Below are 18,991 nucleotides of genomic sequence, written 5' to 3' on the forward strand. Positions count from 1 at the left end.
AGAGCAACCACTGCACCAGCTTCAGAGGGAATGAATGCTTTGTGTGGCAGATGGGAGGCCAATCAACCAGGCTGCTTTTTCTTGGACTGCAGCAACTATCTTGAATGTTTTTGAAGCTGCACTCATGCAGGCAAATGGAAGGTATTCCTTTACACTCCTGACTTGTAGATGGTGGAAAGGCTCTAGGGCGTCAGGGAACCCAGGATAACCAGCCTCCAACCTGATTTTGCAGTGTCAATATTTGTGTGGCTGCTCTGCTCTGGTTTCTGGTCAGTCATGACATCCAGACTATTAATTGGGTTGGGGGAAGAGGGGAAACACTGATGGTAATGCCAGGATTGGTGCCAAGGCATTTATTAGAAGTGGTCAATGTCTGACACTTTTGTGCAACTGTCACTTGCCACTTACTAGACACACCGGCCATGCCTTCAAGTGGTGACTCCACTTACCTGCAGCCCTTCTGCAGGAAGGCGTTGTGCAGTTGGTGTTCTGTACAGAGACTGGGATCCTGGGAGACTGGTGATTGGGACTCTGGGCGTGTAAGTTGCAGAAGAAACACTGCCTGCAATAAAGTGAACAGTGAGACTTTAAGCAAAAAAAATTTAGAGTCATATAGCACAGAAATGGGCCCCTCAGCCCACCACGTCCCTGTTGACCATTGTACCTATCTACACTAATCCCATTTGTCCACATTAGGTCTGTAACCTGCTATGCCTTGGAAATTTTCTGAAAAATACAGCCACTTAAAATCTCCAAAGAGTCCCTGAAGAACTAACCTTTGTCTTCTTCTGAAGGGTTGCCCCAGTTAGAGAAAAACATCCACAATGAGAATAATGCATTGAAAATTTACACTATGCTGTTAATGATTAACATATCTCAAAGTGGTTAAGTCATGAAGGATAAAGCAATGGTTTATGAGCAGATTTATACACTACAGGGGGTTGCATTGTCAGAGTTGATGACCGAACCAGAAAGTCTGGTAAAATAAGGTCAGAAAGAAAAAGATCAAAACATAACTGTCACTGAGCTGCTGGTCACGTGTACAGCAAACACCAACATGACTAGATAGCCAATTTGCATGCAATTTCTCTATAGTGTTATGAAATTAAAAGAAAGGTTCCAATACTTACCAAAGCTGCTCTGAGAATCTGAGAATGGGCTGGAGCTGTGGTCAGTGTGCTTGTGTTGGCTATGTGTAGAGAAATGTTTAGGCATGACCGTGTAACCTTCCTCACAGGATGCCTCTTTTGGGTCCAGGGAAACTTTGGCACATTCTATAACAATGTCATGAGTTTCAAATCTCTTCCATCTGTGCAACAGAATAGGAAACAGAACCATTAACCACTGCTAATCACACTTAACTGAGTAAGACCAAGAGGAAGTATTGCCCCAAATCATGTCTAAACCAGTTGTCATGGGAATGAAGGTTTAGTCACCAGCTTTCACACTAAATTCACACAACTACAGCTTCACTACATTTATGTTATTGTGCTAGATTTCAGCCCAAGTTGCTTGCCAGATACTTAGATGGAATACAAAAGCCTAACTGATCCAATGCTTGTGTTTACACCCCCAACAAGTCAACTGTTCCACCCATTATTCACTTCTCCCTCAAGCATTCATTAAACTTCCCTTCAAATGCATTAGTGCCATCAGTTTCATTCAGGTTTGACATTCGAACCTCTGCAGAGAAATTTCTGCTAAATACATTATTTTGTACATTATTCAATAGCTCCTATATTAATGCCCCTTTGCACATTTTCCCCATCACACTTTGATGCTATCTTGTCCAGTCATCCTCACCAGAGACCCAAGCAGGTAACCAAGCCATAATTTCCAGCTGTACTCGAGGCATGCTGTAAAGGCCATCTTTCTAATGAGACCTTAAACTAAGGCTCAGTCTGTGCTGCCAGGCAGATGCAAAAATTCCCACAACATTTCACAAGACAAATTTATTCACTCTGCCACAATCAATGTTTAACTGCAAAATCAATAGTACAGAACATCAAATCACATCACTACTTGTGGGTCATTAGATGCCAGAATCACTTCTGGGCTTCTCACATTCCAATTAGCAATTTTACTTCAAAAATACTCAAGTGGCTACAGTATTTTAAGATATCCTCAGATAAATGAGGATTTTCTTTTAAATACAATAGTGAGAAAATTTTTAGTTCAATGATAACTTTCCTCATAGGGCAACTAGCATTTGGATTGTATTATAAATAGATAACTTACACTTCATCAAATCACTTTTTAAAGACAAAATCTGACTGACACCAAAAACAGTGTGGAGTAGACAAGTCAATGTTAAGTTGCTCAGGTGATACTAATTGAAAATTCCACACAACCCATATTAGATTAAATGCATCAATGAGTTGACATTTTAAAATAAAAAAAACTGGTGGGGTTGTGATGAAGATAAGAGTGGAACCTTATGATTGCAATATGTCACTTACTTAATGGGATCCAGTTCATAATCCTTGGTTCCAGTCACTAGCTCAGGGTGGATTCGCACATGTTCCAGCATCGGCTGCAAGAGATATTAGGAAAGCAGCAAGTTTACAAACAGTGCAACAAAGAATCCATTGGCACTTAATACAAAGAAAGAGCTAAGCCAGTCTCTGACACACACCTCACCAACATAGAATCAGGGCTGCAGTAATATTAATAAATCTCAGGCCCAAGTTTGCACCAGTCTGCAGCAAAACTGAAATCTTAGACACTTACAAATCATACCAGTTACCATCTCAGGCAACGGTGTCACAGAAAATCATTGACCCAAATCATTAATTCAGTTTTTCAATCCACAGATGCTGCTTGGCCCAAGTATTTCCTGAATTTTGCGCTTTTGCCTCTTATAAACTATTGGGTTAATTATAAAGTAGTAATTGTATTCAACATTCAACCAAGAAATTAATTTGCAAGATTGTTTTAATTAACAAATATTTACATTGCCCACTCAAATAGTTTTCACTCCTTAAAAGCATTGACTTATTCCGGAGCTGGCTGCTTTAATGTCCCATCCTACCTTACTTGTGTCACACTAGAGCATGGACACTGGCAATTAATTTACTCATGGTAGATGGCACACTGAGCCTGCCTTTACCCCTCACATCTCAAGTCCAGTCCTCCTACTGCCACTCTCCCTATAATCTCCAGCTGGTCTGTTTTGCAGCTTACCACACATCTCCCACTTCATGCACTTTCAATCCTTCAACCATCACTACTCAGTTTGATCAGTGCAACTCCAGTCTTACACCAAGATGCTCATTTAAAATCAAAATCACAAATAGCATTTCAAGATGATAGCTCAACACCACCTTTAACATAAATACTGAGGACAGGGAATAAATGTGAATGGATTAGTCTTCCTGGAAGTAAGGAAGCCTCCTTCTCTGCTTTAAAAGTCCCAGGGCGCAAGGAAACTCTCCCAGGTGTCCTAACAATGCTCCTCAACCAACATCTTACTACAGATCCAAAGGTCTACTTATTTCATTGCTTGTGGGATCTTGCCACACAAACAGGCTTGACATTTCTAGCAACGCTACAGGGACAAGAACCGCAAAATTACTTCACTGGCCACTGATTTCATTATTTTTGGAACATCATGGTGGTAATGAAAGACAATAGAAAAGCAATTTTGTTTTAAAAATTAACCTACAGCAACTTTAACGAGACAATACAAGAGCTTTGCCTTGCCCTTCCTTTCCAATGTTGGAAAGGATCCTGGGCTTTATCATCTTACTCAACCAAGACTGATTTTCCATTCATTAGATAGCACTTCAATGTTCTGACCCTTTGCCTCCCCAAAGAAAAATCTTTGTTCTTACCTTAACCACTTCCTCAAAAATCTCCACATTTTCCTTCATACTGTAGTGGGAGCGGAGGTAGGATACAAAGTTACAAGGGTACATCCCATAGAGACGGTGAAACAATGCATAAACACTGGCATGTAGATGGATCAGATACACTTCTGACACTTGGCCTAGAAGCAATAGGAAAAAAAACGATTAAATGAAGAGATGGTATTGCCCTTATCATTAAACATTAACAAATTAATTGTCCGTCAAATTAAAGAGAACTAAACTTCCAGTTGTTCCTCAATTCTATTATAAAGAAAAGCACTTCAGGAAGTTTCCCTATTCCCTTTGCATCAATTTGCTTAATAGCAAATTTGCAATTCACATACTGACATGGTTAATTACAGTCTAGGGTCCAGTGCTTCTACATCAGTTTCATTATTCCAATGAGTGAATAACATGTTGAAGGCATTCTATAAATGCAAGTAATTGGTAAAAGTGAAGTGTGCAGAAAACTACTGTAGGATCATAGATCTAAAATATCAATTCTCACAGATCTACCAAGAGAAACCAGTATTTCACTTACTCAGATTTCCACATTTTACAATATTTTGTTTGGTTACAAAAAATTATGGGCTTCCAAAAAGGTTGAACGCCCAAGTTACAGATTAAAATAACTTTGAATGCACATTAAAAGGCAGCCACCTTTGTTGCAACAAAAGATCCATTGCCACTATTTTGCATTAGAGGAATCCTTCCTGGCTAATATTTAATCCCTCAACTAGCAACATGAAAATAAACAAGTCTGCTCATTATCAATGTTGTTATGAATTGGCTGCCAGGCTGCTACCATCACAAAAAGCAGTTTGGACATCCTAAAACAATGAAAGGACCCACACAAATCCAAAGTCTTTCCAGGGCAAATACAGCAAAGATCATAAGGGTCAAGCCATGTCATCTCTCAACTTCCTAAACTGCCCATGGCATCTCTATATTAATTAGCCTTGAATACTCAAATGAGATTGCCAATTTGTACTGAGTACTAACTGATTAAGTAGAAAGTGCCAAAACTCAATTTTATTCACTAGACTTAGCGAGAAAAGGATACTCATTACAGAAGTATTGCACTGAAAGCAAAGTTTTCCCAAGCAGGTGAAAATCCCTCAAGCAGAAGAGCAAGCTCATCAGTCTTAGTGATGCATCAGCATACCTGGGTTTCTCAGATTCCAGGCAGCCAACCGGCCAAAGATTTCAAAGAAATCAAGGAGATACTGCTTCCCAGCTTGCGGGATCATTGGCAGGAGGATGATTAATACAAGAACTCCAGTAGTAAGGAATACAACATCTGTCTCAGTCTGTAGAGATCAAATTAACAAAGGCAGATCTTTAAAAAAATTAAGCAATTGTATACAAATTAAAGATTGTATGACAAAACATGGATGATGGCACTCAATCCCAATCAGGCAATGAGAATTTTAGAGGAATGCTTCTGTGTACATTTTTAGCATGGAGGCTTACAGAGAAAAAAAAAGGGACAACCGGTCTCATCACCTTGTTCTGTCAATTCCATTGGAGCATAGATGATTTGTGTTTTACCCCATCTACCTGCTTTTGATTCCATTTGCTTTAATAGTCATGCCCAATAAATCTGAGGTTAAGTTGACACCCACTTTCAACAGCTTTTTGGAGGACATTCCAGTTTTCCACTAACCTTCGTCAGGCATAGAGAAGCTGCAAAAGGTACATCTCTATTTTTTGTAGTTTTCTACAGTATAGAAAAATTTTACCCCCTGAAATCCTAACATTAAAATAACAGCATATCTGCTGTGTCAGCTGTGATTCAATGGGAGTACTCAGAAGCAAAAGGTTATGGGTTCACGTCTCACTTAAAATACTTGAGCACAAAACACAGGCAGACACTCCAACACAATACTGAAGGTATTGTGCGGTGTCAAGAGGTGCTGCCTTATTACACTAAATATAGATCCCAGTTGTGCATTCTGAAGACCAGAGAGTTCTTTCATGTCCTGTCCAATATTTATCCATCAAATACCCCAACATTACTAAACCAAATTACTTGGACATTACCTCATTGAAGTTAGTGAGATATTGTACAATTTTTTTTAAAAATTACACCGTGACCAAAGACTACACTTCTAAAGTACTCTTTTGGCTAAAGCACTTTGGGATATCCCAAAAATCAACACTTTTCCAGCATTGGACAAAAACAAGTCACAGACTCCTCAACATACAATATTAAGAGATGTTATTCTCTGCTTATTACTTGCAAGAGCTCAATTGCAGATCAAAGGGATTTAGGGGCTGAGAAGGTAGACAGAATAGGAGAGGAAAAAAGATCCAACTTTATATTCATATAAAGCCTTAAATATTTAAAGCCTTAAAGTCAAAGTCTTCAGAAAAATTGATCAAAAATGATTAATAAAGCCTCAAGTCTACCAGTAATGCAATAATTTAAAGCTATACACTGCCAGCTTCAGAAGGCAAGAGATTCACAAATATCAGAGCCTATCTTGTGGGGGAACATGAAGTGTGATAGAAACACCAGGGGCACAAGGAAAAAATAAAGTTCAGTTAAAAAAATTAACTCATGAATACCGAACCTTCAGACACTTGAGCAGGGAAACCAACACAGGGGCACGGAAGAGTTTATGAATCCAAGTGGGCTCACGTCGGATGACGTGACCCAATAAGGTCACAGCAGCTAGACGGGTGGCTGCCTTTCCCATGCACTCGTTTAGTCGATCCAAAAGATGCTGAAAAATAAAAGTGGAATGAATTCTAAAGCCACTGCAACTCCTCCTGTTAAACCTGGGATAAAAACCTCCAAGCCACAGACATTGGTACATACCACACCACAGGTACAGTGAAATAACAGTTACATTACTAAACTAGTAGTTCAGAATGAGGGGTCAAATCCCATTTATAGCAGTTAGTAAATTTAGAACCATTGAGTGATACGCAGGAGCAAGTCATTTGGCCCAGTGTGTTTGTGGCAGGACTTTGAATTCAGTTCTGTTAAGCTAAAATCTGGAAACAAATATAGAATCAGTAAAAAAAAATCTATTTGTTGAATTGTCTTAGAACTCCAAGCAGCTCACTAACATTCCTTAAGACAGACCACTGTTCTGGACTTTGTGCAACTTTAGTCCCACAGACACCAGCTTAAAACTTCTCAACTGCAATAATGCTGCCAGCCATGCTCATTACAAGCCCCATCAAGAGAATTCTGAAAAGGCTAATCTCAACAAAAAAGCACAGTCAAACATCCAGTTACAACCAACCTGACAGGTGTTCAATTTCACCTCTCCTTCCCTCCCTAGTGTGGGGGAAGGAGTTTACCAAAAATTGCAAGACTGCAGAGTGTGGTGTTAGATAAAATAAGCTCTCCTCAAAGGCAGGAATTTTTCTGGCAGCAGTAAAACTTAAGATTTCATTGTTCAGTCTACGTGTATAGTACCCAGCATGGAAAGGACTCTTGGACATGGGTATTTATTAGATACACGAATATCAAGGGGGTCATGGGAAAAAAAAGCCAGGAACCCTGCTGCTGACTGCTAGCCAATATTTAAAAACAAACAAACATTTGATCTAGGCAGATGGGAAGTGGCCAGCAATCAGTGCCCATGTGGTGTGAACACTAGCATAATTTACCAACATGCCAGGATATAGCTCTGATGATCAAAACACATCCAGTCCTCTCAAGGTACTGTTTCAATCATCAATTTTTTTTTCTTTTAAATGTTCTCCGGACATAGCATTACTTTCAACAATTGCCAGTCTCTCTGGTCTTTGTGGTTTTGGTGGGAATGGACTACTTTCTTACATTAATGCAATCTGTGTTGAAGATTCTCCCACTGTGTTGGTAGGCAGGAAAACCAAGGATTTTCATCTAGCATTAGTGAAGGAATGATATGTATTCGTATAGGTAGTGGACAGCTATAGACGATGTTACATCTATTATCACTGACCCAAGAGGAAGCAACCAGGGAGCTCAAAAGTACCACTGAAGCAACTTAGGCAAGTTGCTTAGAATCCTGCAGATTATACTTGGGGCAGCAATTATGCCCCCCCCCCAGAAGTAACCACACTATGGGACAGAGTACAAAGAATCAAAAAGAATAGGTGTTTATCAAGTATGGTGATAATCACATGGACTTTTAATCTATATTTAGAGGAAAAAAAAATCAGATGGGCAAAGACAAGTCTAAATGAAGTTTTTAGGATATTTCTCTTTTACAATAGCATGCTCTGAAGCCAGAGAGCATGCTCTATTCAACCTGGTATAATGCAACAAGATAAATAATAGTGCAGGTGTCTCAAGGTAGCAATGATCATATTGAATTTGGCATTCCATTTAAAAGATGGCTCCAAGGCTATTATTTTAAACCTAACTAAGGACAATTGTGAGACCATGAAAGCAGATTTACAGTGAACTGGCAAGCAGGTTTAAGGGAGGGATCAATCAAGATGCAGTGGCAGATATGTAAAGGTACCTTTCAGAATACACACAATAGATGCATATGAAGAAAAAGTATGTAAATTAATGAAAAATCATATTTGCATAAAAATTGACTGTCACTTCTTGAAATATCCAGTCCCAAGGTGAAGTTTAAATCCTAAAAATTGTGATCTGACAATTGTGAAGGTTTTAGAAGGGGCATTCACAAAATGGGTTATTTGCACATCTGATTAAATTTAGCAATGAAATAAAATGTCTTCTTTCACATCTACACATTTAGCATCTTGGGTAATAGCATCAAGAACTAGCACTGGCTTCTCTTGTTAAGCTACAAGAACCTTCTGTTGAAAGTTCCTTTAATTTGGCATACTTAAGTTTTTAAACCAACTGCCACTTAATGGAGTTGAATCTAAATTTACCAGATTTCCTTCAAAGCCCTTCAGAAATGATTGTGTAATTAAAATTATTAAGATAAATATGTCTTCAAAGTCACCACACTGTTTATCCTGCTTACCTTATCATGAGGCTCCTGTACAGCTGAAAGAATCTGCACAGCTGGCAGAGAATTATTTTCCAAGTAATGATCCACTAATGAGTTCAGCAGCAAGGGGCCACGATCTGCAGACATATCAACAACTAGTTGACACAAACAAGGAACTTCTACTAGTTGAGCAAGAGTTCAGTCAACTTTGCAAAATGGCATTTCAAAATAAGTTGGTTGGATAAGGAGACCAACCATGATTCTCTGCATGAAATAACATGCAACTATTTTAAATCACTTGCTAAGTCTCAATTGGGAACATTGTGCTTACCACACTAGGATGGCAGCAGGGGTAAAGCAGCTTAGCTACGTGGAGAACCTGGGATTGTTCTTGGATCCATGTTTAAAGGGTAGATTTCACTGAAATGCTCAGAATTCGACAGATTAAGTTATTTTGACTAGCTTGAGAATCAGCGAACAAGTATTTAAGACAGTTGGCAAAATAGAAGCCAAGGGGAGGTGCAGAGATAATAAAACAATTTTTTTTAATCTGAAGTGCAATGCCTAATAGAAGGTTACAGGAAGGAGACTTGATAGCAACTTTAAAGATGAAGCTGAATAAAAAAAAAATTGCTCTATTATGAACAGTGCAAGATTAATTGATTGGTTCTTCCCAAGAGCTCCAACAGGCATTATATGATGAATGGCTTCCTTTTGTGCATAAGATTCTAATGATCAGCAAAGGACAGGAACATTAATCTGGAAATACCCTGTACCTTGATACATTTAACGGTGCTCCTCCAATTCTTTGCAATTGTGGCAAAGTTTAAAGAATATATAGGAAGTTTAAAGATTTCCCATTAACAGATGTAGCAAGTGGAAATACTTAAACCGCAAGGCACACACTGCAGCTTTAACTGCAACACTGGATGAGCTCAAAAAATATTACAACACTGAAGACTCCCAAATTAACCTCTGATGATGAAAGTACTACCAAAACACACCAGATATTAACCAAAAACATACACAGGGAAAGTTACTTCAAAAAAAGTCAATTTAAACAAAAGGAATCACCTACGAGCATACTGCATATAAAGATCCCAAGTTGGTGAGGACCACTTCATCAAAAATCTGAAAGACAAGCCCCAGCACAGCCTCACCTGAGCGAAGGTGGTCCACAACAAGTCCTTTCACGTCCTCAAAGATTTGAAGGTTTGTGGATTCTAGCAGCAGAACCAGGTCACTAACATTCACCGGCTGCGTCATGCTGTGCGCACTTCACGTATATCGTCTCCTCAGTTCCACCCTCTGCAATGCTAAACTGCTGACTAGTAGGGCAGCCCTAAAATACAAGAACACGGTAACATAAATAGGAGTAGGCTATTCAACTCCACATGCCTGCTATACCATTCAACATCACAGCTGGTCTTTCATATCAACACCACTTTCCTGCACTAACCATATATCCCACGATTCCCTTGACCATTTAAAAATCTATTGATCTCTACCTTAAATATACCTAGTGATCCACAGCTTGCTTGGGTAGAAAATTCTAAACATTCATACCACGTCAAATTACTTGGTAGTTTTCAATTGGACCACTTCTCATTTTTCTAAGCTCAGGAGAATACAGACCCAGTCTGACCAACAGCTCCTCATTTTACAAATCAGATAAACCTTTGCTTCACCTCCTGTCCCACGGATATATCCTTTCTTATGTAGGGAGACACTATTCCAGATGTGACCTCACCAGGGCACTGTACGAGTGTAGCAAGATGGCTGTACTCATACTTAAATTCTCTTGCAATCAACATACTGCCTACTTTTTAATTGCTTTTTGTACCTGAATGTTGATTCTTGGTGACTCGTGTAAAAGGACACCCATGTCTTCTGACCAACACTTTCAATCTCTGATCATTTAAAAAAATTAGCGCTCTCATTTTTTTCCTCTATCGAAGTGGACGACATTGTTCAGCTGCTATGTCCTTGACTGTTAGCTTAATCTGTCTATATCTGCCAGAAGCTCTGTGTACTCCGTATAGCCCACTGTACCATGAGCAAGCTTGGAAATATTAGACTTGATCCCCTCAACTAAATCAGTGACCTAGATTATGAACAGCTGAGATCCCAGCACCCATTGCTAAGGCACCCCATTAGTCATAGCCTCTCAACTTACAGATGACTCCACTCATTGCTACAGTTTTCAATTAACCAATACTCAATCCATGCAAGTACCTCTAATAATGTGCTCAAAATTTGTCTAATTACCTCATGGTATCTTACTGAATGTCTCCTGGAAAACCAAATACACATCAACTGGCTCATTTTCAACTATTCTCCTAGTTACAACTTCAAAAATTAACATTTATCAAATGCGATTTCAGTTTCATAAATCCACATTGACTACTCGCTCATATTATTAAGTGCTCCTCCACCACTTTTAAAAACATATTCCAGCATTTTTCTCGTTATTAATGTCAGGCTAACAGGTTTATTGTTCCAAATTATCATGGCTGATCTTCTATCTCAAAACCATATTCCTGCTCTATCATACCCGTTGATGACATGTGCTTCTAGAAAATATCAAGGACTTAACCTTAGTCTGTGGTAGAGGCTCACCAGCCTCTGGGGAGAAAACAAATTTCTCATCTGAGTCCTAAATCTATTGCCCAGTAACCAGAGACTGTGACCCTTCATTTTAAGACACTCTAACCAGGGGAAACATGCTCCTGATGATTAGTCTGTTTAATCTGTCAGAATCATCTGTCTGGACCTGTCAGAATATTCCAAGTTTTTCTAAACTCTGGTGAGCACAAACCACACTGACTTAATCTCTTCTCCTATGGCAGCTCTGCCATCCCAGGAATCAGTCTGGTGAACCTTCAGTGCACTCCCTCCATTTCAAGTGTATGCTTTCTAATGCAAGGAGTTACCCCATCAAGCCCTGTACAATCGTAGTAAGACATTCTTGGTCCTGTACTCAAACCTCTTGCTATTATTGATCCCATGGCATTAATCTGAAGACAAGGAAGTGATTATTTCTGTATTTTGGCCAATATTTCTCAAAACCATTGCTAGAAAATACATTATCCAGTCATCAACCCACTGCTACTTTTTAAGGCCTTTGCCATACACAAATTGGGTTGTCATCATTCTTCAGTTACCACAATCATTATAAATAAAAAAAGTAATTCAATGGGTGTAAATACCAAGTCCGACTGGGTACTGAAGACACTCTGGAGATTTGTCTGTCTGTATCACAACGTTGTAGAGACATGAGTTTTCCCTTGAACACCAAAGTTGCGTGGAGAAAAAGGGGCCAGAGGGGAAGGAAGTAAATACTACTGACATTATAACACATCAGAAGAGGGCTGAAACTCAAGGACCCAAATGTTAGCAATGTTTTTGGTCACCAGCTGGGAAAATGATTCAACCCATTTTAGCAGACTGACAACCAATGGGTGGTAGCAAGAGTTAAGGACACAACCCTGTGATAGAAAAATACATTTTTGTTGGACTAACTGTTGCATTGCATGAAAACTTTAGTGTTATAGAATGGTAATGCACACAAGAACCTGCTCCTCCTGTGCTCTTGGTAAAGGAAATGTTTCATTTGTTTCAATTGTTCATAACCTCAGGCAGAAGCAGCATCTGCCAATTTCAAAAACTTGCAATTATAGATCCTTGTAAAATATGTTAAGATGCTTCAAAGGCAGAAAAGTAGAAAATTTGAAGATGACAGAGATATATCAGGACAGAGGCAGCAGATTTTAAGAGGCATCTAAAAGGAGGAAAGACAAAAGCAGAGGCTTCCAGAACATGTGTTCTCAATTACTAAAGGTATGGCCAATAAGTTAAGAGCTGGACCACAAAAATGTCAGAGGGTTGGAGAACTGAAGTACTGAGAAGGAAGCAAGAGTGTGGATACGATTTGGATAGGAAGATGAGAATTTTAAATTATTATTTTAAAAAGCCTAAGTAAAAATGCTTTATATTACAATGTGAAGCTATACAAACACATGCAGAACATAAAAGCAGAGAACAGATCCCTTAGGTACTCTGCATTCTTCTCCCCTCCCCAACTCACATCCAAGCCAAATATTACCTCAAAGCCTCTGATGAGCACTGTTCATTGTCACATGGGAACATACATACATTTGAAACTTAAAGCAACTGAACCTATAGAAGACAAAATGCTCATAACTACTGATCAAAATAAAATAGCTTTCAAATTCTTGGCCACTTGCTGTAGGGACAACTACACAAGTTTATTTACTCACATTGGGCATCATGCAGTACAAAGCAAAATTGAGACTAATAATATCAGATTGGAGGCTATGGAGGTGGTAGAATGACATTTGATAGAGTGGATGCAAGATGTTCTTTCCACATAGGGAGCATCCAAACCAAGAGTCACTATTAAACCCAATAAGGAATTCTGAGAGATGTTTACACAGTGCAATAACATGGATCTCAGGAACACGAGTGGATGAAGTAATTTGTATAGATGCATTTCGGGTAAACTTAAATGAGGGAGAAAGGAAAAAAGGATGTTCTGTTGATAGAGCAAGGTGAAGTGGAGTGGGAGGATGTTCACAGGGAGCATAAACTACACAGTCAAACTGATTGGATTAAAATACAAATCCTTTCCTACTGAAAATGGTTTCAACTGTTCAAGTTTTCTGGGAGGTCACATTCACATGTGATCTCCCAGAAATATTAGTGAATTTCTTTTAGCACAAAAGTGTTAAAATTATGCTGAATGGAATCTTGCAACAATATTTGCAATCTTTCAGAATGGAAAAGCCCGATTTACACTTTCAGAAAGGTGTAAAAATATCATGGTCTCATTTTGTATGATGTCAAAATGTTTTTTTTAAACATGTACAGAAATCCAACAGTAGGCATCATCTGAAATGTAATGGACATTAAAAAAATCTTTTGGAGTGCACTTTTAAAGAAAAGAGTAATGTCCTGGACTGACACAGCCCACATAACTGTTTAAACTGATGAACCTATCCAGCCAAGGAGTGAACTTGCTTGCAAGATGAACATGACAGAAACATTTAGAATGACAATGAAGTCTGGACATTGCCACACTACACTATATCCTACAGAGCACCTGCCAGCTATTCATTATCTGCACATTTGGTGCCAGCACTGACTCCATTTGTCACTGCAACCAGCCCCAAAGATTGACACAAGATATGCACACAAATGCATATCTTGTCCACATCAATATGTCACAGTATATGCTAAACATTAATCACTGATCAATTCTTTTTGCAGGAAAGCATGTGACAAATAACGCTGCTGCTACTGTGATATCAGCTGACTACTTCACATACTGCCCAGTTGTTCACACCTTTTTGCTGTCGTCACTTCATTCTTTGCTTCTTGGTACAGACCAAGTCAGCAACTTTAGATCAATGACAGATTGTAAATAGCAAAGGCTCCACATTGATATTTGTGGCAACCTATTACCTAGTAAAAGCCTACCAACTGAAAATTAATCATTTACTCACACAGTTTTAGGAGAAATTTAAGGCTGTGGGAGAAAATGAGGAAGAATGAAATTAATTGAAAATATTTTCAGAGAATGGTAACATGTAGGATGGACTAAATGACCTCTTTCCATCTTTTTTAATCTATCCAATCAAGCAGACAATTCTAGCTTTGGAGCATTGACATCATCAAATGAGGACAATGACCCATGAGAAATACATTAGCTATTTAGCATGCTTCAGTTATATGGTAGATGGTTTATAGTTGTTTTCACAAACATTGGCAATTATTACTAAGGCTTCAAAGATGGTGGAGTGAAGCATACTGTCTGCCAAATTCTAAAACATTCTATGGAGTGACCCATCTGATTTCACAAAGCCTTTTCACCGTGTGCAAGCCAGGAACGTTATGGAAAACACTCCACATTCATGGATAAATACAGCACCAACACTGAAGTAATTCAATGCGATCCTGGACAAATCTGCTTTCTTGAATGGCATACTAAATGCCCCAAGCATTCCTGTCCTCCAATATCAGTGCACTGAGACTTCACTGTTTACTATTTATTACAGCAATTCACAAAGACTACTTCAATAGCACCTCTCAGGTCTACAACCTGCACCACTTAAGGGGACAGGTAACAGTTGTAAATGCCAATAACTGCAAGATAATCTTATCAGAGCCCAAACTGGGGGGGAAACCTTCAACAGTGCATCAGAATTCTGGAATTTAATATTATGAAGTATCCTCACCACACAGAGAACAAAGACGTACACCACCATGAGAGAATTAGGAACTGACAATAAATGGAGGCAATACTTATTAAGCAAACTTGTAAAGTTAGTTCATCCTTGTTCTCAGCTCAAAGCAAGATTGAACAGAAAGAAAAGATCTGTCCCCAATCCCTCCTCAAGAACATAAAAACAGAATGGGCCATTCAGCCCCTAGTCTATTCCACTGTTCTACAGTAACTTTTACCCAACTGGTATTTTCCTGAAAGACTCCATATTTGCTGATTCCCAATATTCAAAAAATATAATGTTTTGAATGTACTAAACTACAGCTTGCCACCTTAGCCTGAAGGCAACCTTGCATCTAAAAATACAAGCACCAAGAATTTGCATACATCATTGAGATTCATGCAAATTTATACACACCCAAACTACACAATGTAACTGCAGAAAGATGATAAGATGCAATTACTTACTAACAGTTCTACTATCACATTAACGATTGGTTAACTGTCATCTCAATTAAAAAAAATCCGTCATTTCAGGTACACACAAACTCAATCCCAAACCATCAAGCAATTCCTCACCCTATTTTATCTTTTAACTACTTATTAACTACCTAATTATTTCATTTCCTTCAGAAGTGGAATATATTACCAAATTAGTCACCTAGGCATAATCCATTCATCACACTAAATGCAACAACCCAGTTATTAAGACAATTAGGAAAGAACACTTACACATGAAATAACCTGAAAGTACCCCCACAATTCAAAATAATTTAACACAAAAGGAACGGTTAAAAGGGTCACTATGGCAAGAATCTTAGTTCCCTTATAATCCACACAACACTGGTTTAAACCCATTCTGGGGGTGGCTTGGGGCGGGACCCGCGAGAGAGAATGCAATAGGAAGATCAGACTTGGCAATTACTTTCACACAAGCAAGTGGTTACTGTACAATAAAGGGCGGTCAGGGAGCCGTTCTGCTGCTCCCACACGTACTAAAGGACTGCCTGCCACGGCTGCAGCTTGGGGCCTGAAAACAACACCAACACTGACTAGACCCTGAGACAGTGGCACCGGGTCATACACACTGCACCCATTCCTTTAGCCCCACGTCCCAAACACCCAGTGGCCGCTAAGCCACGGCCCCCGGGCTGGACGAAGCAGCCTCAAGACCCTCCGGTCCCCCCGACGGCTCATTCCCCCCCGCAATGGGATGAGGGGCGGGGAAAAGAGCGGTTTATCCCCACCCGCTCACGGCGGGGAGCGGAGCGCGGGTGAGGGGCGGCGGTGAGCCGGAGCCGTGGTCGGACGCCCCCCGCTTGCCCGGACACCGCGGCATTTTACCTCTCACAGACCCCACATTCCACAGGGCGCCGCCATCTTGAACACCTCACCCCCTCCCCCCGACTCAACACATCCGCCGCCGAGCGGAAAACAAATAAACCCCGGACTACTTCCTAATGCATTCCTCACAACGCGTCATGCTGCTTGCACCCCCTCACTGCAAAATCACCTGTCAGCAAACTATAATTTCCCCTCCTTCCACAATCAAAAATATCTCTTATTATACATGCTTTTCTGAGATTTTTTTTAAAAATGTGTGTAAATTGTTGTTCTATTGCCTCTTTTCTCCTTTTCTTGCTTGCGGAGGGATCTCACGCGGGGCGATGCGGCTGCGCGTGATCTCAGGGGGCCAGTAGCGCGCCTGCGCTGGTCGCCCGAAGGACCCCCCCCCCCGACTCGGTATGACGTCACTGCATTCTGGTAAACAGGTTATTGCCGGGCAAAGGGGCGTGTCCAACGAGCTGTCAATCACAGTCAGAAGTGAAGCTTCAATGGTTGCAGCAGGCGGCGGGGAGAGAGCCAGTGAAATAAAGGTACAAGTTACCTGAAGAGGCAGCTCATGGCCTCGGAAAACAGGGCAACTTTTTATATTCATTTATATTAGACATAAAAAGTGGATTATGAAATGATCTTGTTTTGGATAAGGTAGTTTCCATTATTCAAAATGTGGAATAATGGAATGTAGTCAGGAAATGGAATGGTTTTACAAATAGCTGGTGACAGATTATGAGTGATACCCACTTGGTAACAACAGTGTCCAGGCATTGATAACAAATCATTGAAATCAAAAATATGGTAATGTTGCTGTTTTATTCCTGCAGTACTACTTTCCTCCAATGTGAACATAATCAACCACACAGCACTTCAACTCTTTCCACCCCCCCCCACCCATTTCCAGCTGCCCATCAATCACATACTTCACTCTGCTATCCCATTTCCCACTGGTTCATATAGTCATAGTCATACAGCATGGAGACAGGCCCTTTGGCCCAACTGGTCCATGCCAACTGTGTTGCCCAGCGAGCTAGTCCCATCTTCCTGCATTTGGCCCATAGCCCTCTAAACCTTTCCTATCCATGTACTCTTCTAGATGTCTTTTAAATGTTGCTAATGTGTCTGCCTCAACCATTATTTCTGACAGCTCATTTCCAAATACACACCACCCTTTGTGTGAAGAAGTTCCCCTGATGCCCTTTGGCCCTCTTGTTTTAGCACCCCCTCCCAGGGAAAGACTATGTGCTTTCACCCTGTCTCTGCCCTTCGTGATCTTATCTCTATCAGATTACCCCTCAATCTCCTATGTTCCACTGAATAAAGTCCTAGTCTATACAACCTTTCCTTGTCAATCAGCCGCCCGTCCAAGCAACATCCTGGTAAATCTCTTCTGCACTCTTTCTGGTTTAATAACATCTTTCCTATAACAGGGTTACCAAAACCGTATACAATACTCCAAGTGCAGCTTCACCAACGGCTTATATAACTGCAACATAACTCCCCAACTTATATACTCAATGCCCTGACTGATGAAGGCCAGCATGCCAAATATCTTCTTCACCACTCTATCTACCTATGACACCACTTTTAGTGAACTACACACTTGCACTACACACTGGTTTGACCTCCCAAATGCAATACCTCACATTTATCTGGATTGAAAGCCATTTGCCAATCCTCAGCCCATATAGCTAGCTGATCAATATCCCCTATGATTTTTCATAACTTTATACACTATCTACAACACCACCTACTTTTGGTTCCACATGTCCATGATCCCTCCCTTATCTGGTTCCACATCACCTTCATTACTCATCAGATTCCAGAGCCTGCAGTCCTTTGTCTTCACTTATCACCTTCCAGCCTCAGTCTCTACATCCATCCTCCCCTCTGCTCCCCCCACCTGGCTCCAACTGCCCATCATCCCCCTCGTCACCTATTACCTGCCAGCTCCTGCCTCACCCCCCTCACCTCTTTATACTGACTATCTCCCCTCTACACTCTCAGTCCTTATGTTTCAACCCGAAACATTACATCCCCTGTCTCCACAGATGCTCCCTGACCCACTGAGTATATTTTGCTCCAGATTCCAGCAGCTGCAGCTCTTATGTCTTTATCCAAATCTCCATTGTTTGTGTCTATCACAAATCAAGCCTGTGCTTGCTGACCTCGATCAACTCCTTTGCCCCAAACACTTAGAATTGGTTTATTATTGTCACTTGTACCAAGGTACAGTGAAAAACGTGCCTTGCATACCATTCATACAGATCAATTCGTTACACAGTGCATTGAGATAGTACAATGTAAAACAATACAGAATGCAGAGTAAAGTGTCACAGCTACAGAGAAAGTGCAGTGCAGGTAGACAATAAGGTGCAAGGTCATAACTAGGTAGATTGTGAGGTCAAGAGACCATCTTATTGTGCTATTTGCCAATCCTCAACTAGCTATGTGGGCTGAGGATTGGCAAATGGCTTTCAATCCAGATAAATGTGAGGTCAATAGTCTTATAACAGCAAGATAGAAGCTGTCCTTGAGCCTGGTGGTATGTGCTTTCAGGCTTCTATATCTTCTGCCTGATGTGAGAAGGGAGAAGAGAGAATGTATGGGATGGATGGGGTCTATGATTATGCTGTCTGCTTTAC

General features: G+C 40.2%; 2 protein-coding genes across 5 annotated transcripts in view; one reads left to right on the plus strand and one right to left on the minus strand.

Annotated features, from left to right (window-relative positions):
• Positions 1 to 18,991, minus strand: part of tsc1b (TSC complex subunit 1b) — a 42,969-nt gene that overhangs the window by 21,293 nt on the left and 2,685 nt on the right. Inside the window, exons 1-9 of one of the 4 annotated variants that reach the window (XM_052036969.1) lie at positions 16,353 to 16,421; positions 9,925 to 10,106; positions 8,798 to 8,901; positions 6,425 to 6,577; positions 5,014 to 5,158; positions 3,834 to 3,988; positions 2,460 to 2,533; positions 1,131 to 1,309; positions 450 to 562 (exon numbers count right to left, since the gene is read on the minus strand). In XM_052036969.1, the coding sequence (XP_051892929.1) occupies positions 450 to 562; positions 1,131 to 1,309; positions 2,460 to 2,533; positions 3,834 to 3,988; positions 5,014 to 5,158; positions 6,425 to 6,577; positions 8,798 to 8,901; positions 9,925 to 10,030 (1,029 nt within the window). In that variant the 5' untranslated portion in view covers positions 10,031 to 10,106; positions 16,353 to 16,421. Of the gene's footprint in view, positions 1 to 449; positions 563 to 1,130; positions 1,310 to 2,459; positions 2,534 to 3,833; positions 3,989 to 5,013; positions 5,159 to 6,424; positions 6,578 to 8,797; positions 8,902 to 9,924; positions 10,107 to 16,352; positions 16,422 to 18,991 lie in introns of those variants that run through there. The other 3 variants (XM_052036970.1, XM_052036968.1, XM_052036971.1) reach the window with 3 other exon arrangements.
• gfi1b (growth factor independent 1B transcription repressor) overlaps positions 16,835 to 18,991 on the plus strand; it is a 45,055-nt gene continuing 42,898 nt past the window's right edge. Inside the window, exon 1 of the mRNA XM_052036986.1 lies at positions 16,835 to 16,885. The gene's annotated coding sequence lies outside the window, so the exon portion shown is untranslated. The remainder of the gene's footprint in view (positions 16,886 to 18,991) is intronic.

The sequence above is a fragment of the Pristis pectinata genome, chromosome 23 (assembly GCF_009764475.1).
Source record: "Pristis pectinata isolate sPriPec2 chromosome 23, sPriPec2.1.pri, whole genome shotgun sequence".
NCBI classification, from domain to species: Eukaryota; Metazoa; Chordata; class Chondrichthyes; order Rhinopristiformes; family Pristidae; genus Pristis; species Pristis pectinata.